Source organism: Rhynchophorus ferrugineus, unplaced genomic scaffold (assembly GCF_030347505.1).
Source record: "Rhynchophorus ferrugineus isolate W39M unplaced genomic scaffold, kcgeb_rfMv2 rfM5, whole genome shotgun sequence".
NCBI lineage: Eukaryota > Metazoa > Arthropoda > Insecta > Coleoptera > Curculionidae > Rhynchophorus > Rhynchophorus ferrugineus.
The window spans coordinates 12,823,081-12,832,724 of NW_027472584.1; the positions used below are offsets into that span (position 1 = coordinate 12,823,081).

The window sequence follows — 9,644 nt, forward strand, 5'->3', positions numbered from 1 at the left end:
TTTCTCTTAGTGTTAGATATTTATTCAATACTAATAATAATTCAGTTATTTTATTAAGTATTACAGTATTACAGTGCATAGCCCAAGTAAAAGTGCAGCCCGTATGAAGAAAAATAGGAATAAAGAAACAACGATTGAAAATAAGGAAGGCTTTAGGCCCCGGGCTCCGCTACCTAATCTAGGTGATTTGACAAATGTTCCAACCAAACTAGAACAAGAAAGTTGCTGCATCCGTGAGGAATCGAACTCGCGACCTCCGCGTGTGAGATTAAGGTTCTAACCATTACACCATAGAAAGAGTTGCCTGCGATATTTCTACGCCTTCTAATATGAAATGGTTAGTGCTTATGAATAGCTTTAGCACTGAACTACTTCCGATTTTTCGTCACATCAGTTCAGCAATAACATTATATCCAAATATCTGATTATTTTAGATAAAAAATTTTATTTTATTTAAAAAAATTTTCCTCGATTTCCCCCCTTCCCCCAACAGATCCTGACTTGGTTCCAATGGGACCACCTCAAAAGTGCACTCTTTCGAATAAAAAAAATAATTTTGAAAATCGGTGCATAATTAACGGAGAAATCGGCAAGCATGCATTAAAAATATATGAACAGCCAAACATAATACAAGTATGTTAACATAACAATAGGTTAATAATACAAGTATTTCAGAATAAAATATTGTGAATGAACTCAAATTAAGAGAGAAAATTAAGAAATTCGCAAAAAGACATGAGGAAATACTTCACACCCACGTTAACACTGAAGTTCTGCAACCTTTGGACAACACTGAACTAGGTGTAGACTCAGGAGAATAAACTAAATGCCAAAAACACTGAAAAGTGTTACTAATTTTAATTTTATTAAAGTCTAAGTAAGGGCTAATGAGTCTTCCTAGATAAGTACTTAGTTTTAAGTCACAGTAGAGACAAATTGCAAGTTAATAAGCAACGACAAGTAATAATTTATTAATAAAAAATAATACGGTATATTAACCGGTTAGTGGGTAAATCTCAAGTAAAACAAAATATATTTTCACATATATTTATTCAATAAGAAAATTCACTTTATAATAATAAGATTATTTCGATGAAAGCATAAAATAACGTCCCAAACTACAAACCCTTCCGTTACTTACAACAACACGAAAACAATAACAAACTTTGGGGGCATTTCCGATGCTTTCTATTGAAATCATCTGTGATATATTTCCATACATACAATGTAATAAAAAAGTATGATATGCATACATAAGAATTTCTTTTATTTTTGTTTTAAATCTATATACTATCATAAGAGATGTTAAAATACTTTTTATGTATTAAATCGCATCCGAATTAAACTTATAAACATTGACTTCTCGCTGAAAATTCACCCTGACATAATTTTAAGAAAATATACAACATTACGTCTTTTTGTTTTAATAATTACTTTGAAATATAATAATGTTCAAATAGGTTTTCTTAGCGAGAAGTGTAGATTCTAAAATATTAGGCTGACGTAAAGTAAATAGTACCGTAAATTATCAGATCATAGGGTAGTCGAAAAAATATATTTCATATGTATATTTTGTATATATATATATAATATATATAGATGCATATAGATATAATAATACTCGAAGATGTATAATTCACTTAAGTAATGATTTGAATATTCTTTTTTTAAGTGCGTTACATCATATGATTGTGCCAGTTGAATTGTGAACGCGTTAGTAGCCGAATCTTTGGTCAGGGGGATGTTATGTGTCAGGTCGTTATATTAACAAAAGATCCGTCTACTGATTCCGCTTATTTACATCGATCACAAATTCTAGATTGAATCTGTATATCAGAATGTAGAGAATCATCCGTAGGCCCTACATTAGCTGATTCAATACATCCACCATGTAAATGTAAAAAGTAATGGTTCCATATTTTTATTAATCTGTTTTTATTTTGTTAATAAAAACAAGAAAACCTTTCTTTTTAGCAATACGAAAAAATCTGGTTGACATAACGGGGTTAAATAATGCATCATTGCTCGCCAATAAAAAAAATGGAAGGAAAACCTCTATTTTGATAAAATTAACAGGTTCGTTCCATTCGATGTATAAATTACGAATACTTGGTCGCATAATTTGTTTAACCCCATTTAGTCCATAAATGGATTGCTATCCACTTAAGGAACTTAAAGTCTTCCATTGATTTTGCTCTTGGAGCGTCCTGAATTCTTAGCTGCTATTTCGATTCTAAAAAACCTTCAAAAATATCAGTATAACTACACCCTTTTGTTTTAAATAGACTATCAATAGAAGACAAAACCTTACTAAAGTTATGAACAATAAAAGTAATCACAAATGCATCTTATATAAGATCCTTATAATACTACAACACTTTTTTATGATATGTTTTGTTGGGTATGCCTAGTTAATGTGTTTTTTTTGATATTCAACACACTACGAGGCATTTTGATATGTTCATATACAAATATGAGTTATTTGAATCCCTATACGAAAAAATCTTTTTCCTGGGTTGTTAACTTTTCAGGAAAATAAAATTTAATTTTTTCAAAATCCCCATTATGTATGAAAGGGACGGAAATTACAAAACCGACACTGCTGCTGATGAAGATCTACAAGGAGTGACCAAATATTCTTCTCACCAAAGCAGAGTAAATTATGTGTCTAGTTTAATTCCCATTTTCACTATCAGAACTAAATAATGCAGAACCCCCTGTAAGCCCAACCCGAATCCAAAGAAGGATATTTATATTACCTGATTTTGGTGTCCAGAAAATGGTCATCTCATAAGATGAAAAGCCAACGACCACGCCCAATTTTGACTGGAATTAAAAATAGACCGTGGCCCGGACGAATAAAGACGAACGAGAGAAACTAAAGATGATATTCTATGTATTTGTTAATTGGGGAGATAAGAATAAAAGTGTTTGCTCAATGGTAAGTGTGGTTGGGGGTGAGCATAAACGATTTCAGCAGCAGGGTCTAACCAACCTCAATCTAAAAATCCCGTGTTGACGAGTTTTTCAAGAAAGAATTTCACATCGCCCAGCTCTGAATCTTTTATGCCCAATGATTTTAACATTCCGAGATCGCCGTTCTCAACAGCCATAAAAACAGAACGTAGATGCTCTAAATCTGACCGCATTAAGTGTAGTGCCGCCCCAAAATCTTCAATTGTTTGAGATTCTAAAATTTAGAAAGTTATTTCGTCGCTTCTAATCAATTATTTTATATAATTACCAGATAATGCGATAGCTACTTTATCAACACCTCCCAACGGCTTTAGTGCATCTCTGGCTTTACTTCCAAATAGCTTCTCCAAGTAGTTAGGTCCATGGCTTGCTAATAAGGATTTCAAAAAACTTCCAGTTTCTTCTACAGGGGGTCTTTTCGCAGCCGTACATAATCTAACAGCGTTTCATTAAAAAAAATCGATATCAATTTATAATAAATACCTAGAATCCTCATCATAACCATCAGGACAATCTGGAGCACCATCGCAAAGGTATTGAATTGATATACAATTTCCATCTCCAGGACACTTGAATGGCTCGTAAGGGTGGCAGGCATCCCCTGGCATATTTGAATAATAATTAGTTATTAAAACTTAAACTAGATATTAGGTATAATCCGAAAATGTTTAGTAATTGTTTTTAGAATAAATTAATTCAAATTTAATTAAAAACTTGGATTAACTGCATTGAATAAATGCTACGATTACATCAATGTTATGCAGAAAAGTAAAAACCGAATAAATTAACTGATATATTATTACAACCCTCTGTATACCATCATTTTAACATATCTGATAATTAAAGATTAAGAACTAGCATGGTTTGTGAATTTAATTAAAACTCTACCCTAAACCTCGGTCCTGTTAAAGCCACCCAATAAAACATGTATTAGAAAATCCAATTAAGTATGAAAATGTTGTTTTCGTAGGTGGAAAGTTATTTAGTCAGATAATACAAGTTCCGTCTAATGTAATTCAACCTAATTTCATTCCGAGGAATACTTTTTGTTAGCTCAGTTCTCCAACGAATGTCATTGTTTTCCCGGGAGAAGGGGAGAATGGTTTCATGGCGCATCACATTTTGCCCACGCAAATCTGTTAGATCGATGTTGCCAGATTTCTAGTTTATTGGAGTTTTTTTTATTGAGTTTAATTTCAATCATGGCCCTTGTTGAATTTTTAATAATGACTATATACACATGCCTTCTTGTTATTTGGACAATTTAATTAAATGTTTTAACCTTTCATTATGATGATGTATGTAATAAACTTATAGGTATTATTATTTGTATTTAGTTATAATTAATTATTGCTAAATTCTTATTTGAAGGTTTTCTTGCTCTGCATTATTTAGATGTAGCTCTAAATTGTGTTAATTCATTTAAAAAATATTTAAATATTTCAATGAAATTGTATTATATATATATATATATATATATATATATATATATAATATATATATATATATATATATATATATATATATATATATATATATATATATAATATATATATATATATATATATATATATATATATATATATATATATACATATATATATATATATATATATATATATATATTCTTTCATTTGTACTAGATGTTTTCGATCAATAAATCGAATAATAAAGTTTTAAAATCTATCATAATTTATAACGTTATGATGCACATTTATTTAAAAAATCTAATTGAATATCTGATTGAATGAGTTCTAATAGATTTACTAAAGAGAAATAAGTATTTTAATTTATGCTAATAAATGGTTTAATAAATGGCGTTGAACATATTTAAACACGAATACAAGAAAGAAAATGGTTAATAAATAAATGATATTGATCGCTTTACTGCGACACAACTGTTGATGCAGTCATCCAACAAGTGCCCTAGACTGTTTACGTAGGATGGGTTATTGTATGCCCTATATTTTCTAATTTGTATGTATGTTAAATGTCTATAGGGAAGTTACATTTAAATAAATGGAACTTTTATTTTGATTAAATTGTTAGTTTCTTAGAGATGCATAAAGTTTATGTAGGTTAACAATAAAAGCGATGTTGCCATTATATAGTAACTTACCGCGTTTGGAGCTGATGTGGCCGTAAAGTCTACTCAAGTCGATAGCCATCACAGCCTTTGGTATTGCGGCCACTATTGTTAAGACCATCACCAGGAACAGAGGACTAGGCGATGCCATCACCACTGCCACCCTGACCATGGCTGGGGCTGTACACACCGACGTCAACTGAGCAATGCGACCCGACGACGATCGACGTAGTTGCTTTATAATGCCTGAGAGCATTGTTGCCGCTCCTTCGATTTGTTATCCAGACTCACGATAGGGCGTTGCTGCACCCATGTAGGTATTGGTCATTTTTAAGATGGCTAGAGAGAGATAACTGTTACCTAATCCTTCTCTCTTTACACGGAGCTATATATCAAAGAAAACAAAACTCCTTTATTATCATAATACCATATATTAATGGTGTATTTATACTTTCATATATATCTAACGATGTACTATTTCAAAATTCCCCATATTAGAATACTTATATTGATTTCCTTAATTCCTTATAAAATATTCAAAACATATTGGCTATGAAAAAGTATGACTTTGGATCTCCACATAAGTGAAATCCAGAATAGATAAGTTAAGAAAAATTTCAATTCATCCTGACGATTTTTCCACAGTGGGGGATAAGGGAGGGGGGTTAGGATAACGCGTTAATAAGGCTGAATGGATGCAGGACCCGCCTCTTTTTTTATATTTTATTTGTGAGTTCGATGCGCATGAGAATTTACTAGTGTGGGTGGAAGGCGGTAACTTAGAAGGACTAACGCGTAGGTAAAACTACAGTTCAGTAAAACTACGTTCAATAACAGCGCTAGAAACATGACAATACTGTTTTAATTGGCACTATTAATTAGATTCAAATGTTCTGACGATCTCTTGTTAAAATAATAAACTAAACGTGAATAGAATGCGATGATTGTTATGAATCTTTTAGATGCGTCAAAAAGTGATTTTATATTTTGTTATAGTTTTATTGTTTTTTTAACTAAGTAATTTTTCCCACGAAATGTCATACACACTTGTTATCATTCCAATTTAGTTTTAAAAGCCCCATGTATAGTTAGAAATGCTGTTGTCCAATATATTTTGACTGATTGCTAAAATTTGTCTCGATAATCTTTGTTAGACGTTTTCAAAGATCGAATTTATATTAAACGAATTTAATTTATATTAAAACGTGATTTGTCAACTATAGGGTTTTTCAGTAAGGATGATGAAATTGAATGAAACAAATTGTTTATGAGGTATTAACGATTTCTTCTTCAAACTTTCGTATTTAAGAGGACCACGTATGGAATATAATTTAAATATTCGCGCAGTTTATCATGTTGGTATGGATTCATGTGGTAGAATTTTCAATGACCTTGACCCATAATTCCGGCCAAAATTGAGCTATTGTCTGCGGTTTGATTGACTGGATGAACATCGATTGATTTCGGCCTATTGGCCTAAACTTGTTACTTCGGAAAACCTTTTTTAAATTTAGTGGGGTGCAATCGTTCAGTCTTTTCGAGGGAGAATCATATCACAAGAAGGAACAGTCCTGTTGGAACTATATGTTGTCCACTTCCATATCCTTCAAGTTAGGCCAGAAAAATTAAAATGCTAAAATAATATTATCGTACTGTTTTAGCTGATTAGACCGTGTTTTAGATGATGGCGCTAGTTAAAAAAATGTTTCATTGCATCTGATGAACCTCGTCTAGATTGGCGTCAACAAGCATAATTATATTTTATGGAATATAAAAGATAATTATTCTTGTTTACATAGTCGGGCGTCCAAACCTTCTTCCGTCTGTGAAAAGTAGATTTTTTGTACACGGTGATGGCGATTCGTCATCAGTGATTCAATAATAAACATTACATTCTGCCAAAAACATAGCTACCATTTATCGACCTAACTAAATTCAATAATCCTAATTTTAACAATTTTTTATTTTATATAATCCTAGTTATAACAATACGTCTAAATGTCATAAAATATATTGAGAAGGGGAATTGTATATAAGATATTAGTAATAAATTGTACACTGTGCTTGCAAGTATTTTGATCACTTAATTCTATTTTAGCGAAATCTCAATGTAAACAACTGTTAAACAACTCAATCTAACTGTTAAATTCTATAATTTCGATAATTTTGTAGATTAAATAACAGTTTCAGTATTATTCAGTTATTCGGTCAGTTCATTTTATTTTTTTATTTTACGTGACCTTTTGATTTCAACTTATAGTGATGCCGCTTCGTCATATCTTAATTATCAGTTTTAGTTTTAAAAGTTTGAAAAGGACTAAAATAGTCCGAAGACAATGAATAACAAGCGTTTTTGGACGGAAACCAAATTCAAACTCAGAATGATTTTTGATATCATTTAGCCGTTAATGAAGCAACTGTTTCCATAAATTACATGCGATGTAAAATGAGATACTAAAAGGATGGGAAATGATTAATACACGAATTGATTAAAAATAGTATTTCTAATTGTTTCAACGTCGTGATATCATTTCTAACTATGCAAAAAAAGAAGAATTTTTTGTGGCGTATTGTGACTAGCGATGAAAAGTGGATTTACTACGACAACATTAAGCGCAAATAGTTATGGCCATAGTATTATTGTGTATACTGTGGGATCAGCTAGGTGTAGTATATCGCAATCTACTAAAATCGAATGAAACTGTCAGTTGAACAAACTGATTGGTGTATTGTTGTACCAGTAAAAGCGAGTAATAGAAGCAATGTCATCTTCTTTCATGACAACGCTTGGCTACACTTTGCAAAAGTTGTGTAGGGCGCATTCTGTTGTATGGAGTGTCTATTCAAAATAATAGCGAAGTGACGTCATCAAGATGTTCGTTGTAAATTCGTTTTAGAATCGGAAAATATTTTCCTTCTCATTTTATTCTAATTAAAAAGATACACAATGCTGTCTGATAAGTTCGAGCATGTAACCGAACCAGCCTGTCAAAGTCGTCCTAATGTCAAACGTATGCAAAATCCTGCAAAACAATAGTGATACGAGGTTATAAACCAGCAAACGTTGTTTTAACGTTTTGCTTGTTTTGATAAATTAGAAAAATCGCTGCTTATTATTACTTGATTGACAATTCGGAAGCCAGACACAACACATTGCGTCTCTAATCAGTTACTTCGAACAGGAACGAGATAATGGAGGCCCCCTCTTGCCGCATAATTCGTTAAAGAGGTAAGCATTTTTACTGTAAAATATTAATTTGCTGCGGTTTTCATTGAAAATATTTTTAATGTGTTGCAGCTGCATTGAATGTTATTATGGACAGGGTCACTGAAATATCTCAAAAAATGAAAAATATAATCTTGAATTCACCGAAAAAAAAAACGTTCTCATACGAAGTGGGTGACGAATCAAGATCAGCTTGATGTTAGTTCTATCAGAGAACAAATACATTAGGGAGAATGAAGTAATTAAATCTAGTTTTATATAGATAGTAATAGAACTACTAAATTTAAGGAGAAATACAGTGATGACTTTACAAGGAAACACTGTACCGAAAGAAACAAGAACTAACCGTAAAAGTTAAATATGCTCTCTAATGGAAGTAAAATAATTTACTTGTATATGCAATTATTATTTAGGTGGATTATGCCTTCAGGGGATACCACTACATAAAAAAACGCGCCTGGAACTCTAACTCATAGGCGGTATGAAAAAGAGTTCATTGTAAATATAATCAAACATAACCATAACCTAAATGTTAAAATGTAGTTGTTTATTTTAGTTTTTATCTAATTTTTCGACAAATAAACGGCATAATTTTGAAAAAAAATGTTATTATCGTTGGAAAACTTATTAAAGTTCATATTTAAACGTTAAAAACGTGCCACGCACTTAGTATTAAAACAGTCATAGCTATATTCCAAATATTAATATACAACATAGACATTATAATAACATCTATTTAATCATCATCGTATAACCAATAATATGAATTGGTTAATCGAGGTTTCTATATATTATCTGGTTTCTTACAAACCCAGTTGAGTCACATATTTGTAATTTTTACTTTGTCATATCCGTAATAGTACAACCATTTGAAAAAATCAAATATGTACACTAATATACTTTCCTTATTATACATTATCATACATTGATTCATGCTTTAACATACGACATGATAAAAACATATTTTGGTCATAATGATTGATAATATTATTTTTTTTGCTGTTATGATAAAATATTTACTAAATGGAATAACCACAAAGTGAATTGCTAATATTATGTATTTATGTGGTGTTCATTTGTTATAGAAAAATACATTTTACTAATTTAAGCTCAGTTTTTTTTCTATTTTAACGTTTCTTAGAGGCGACAAAAATATTCATGATGATCTCACTTATTTGAAAACCGGAATTAGTCACTTAAAGAACCAACCTTTCAATATGTTAATTGAAATATAAATATAGAAAATGAATCACAATATATCTTAAAGTTTTATTTTCTTAGTATATAGATTATATTTTTCTATTTTTACGCGGACGGAAACTAAATTAAGAAATTAAGAGAATTAATCGCAATTAA

General features: G+C 30.9%; 1 protein-coding gene across 1 annotated transcript; it reads right to left on the reverse strand.

Moving 5' to 3' along the window:
- Positions 1-1,033: 1,033 nt before the first annotated feature.
- On the reverse strand, positions 1,034-5,333 carry LOC143197705 (IDLSRF-like peptide). Its single transcript, XM_076406333.1, has 4 exons — positions 5,096-5,333; positions 3,460-3,577; positions 3,245-3,411; positions 1,034-3,190 (listed from the first exon to the last, which is right to left on the reverse strand). The coding sequence occupies exons 1-4, from the start codon at positions 5,316-5,318 to the stop codon at positions 2,997-2,999; spliced, it is 702 nt and encodes a 233-aa protein (XP_076262448.1). The 5' UTR covers positions 5,319-5,333; the 3' UTR covers positions 1,034-2,996.
- Between the last annotated feature and the right edge of the window lie 4,311 nt (positions 5,334-9,644).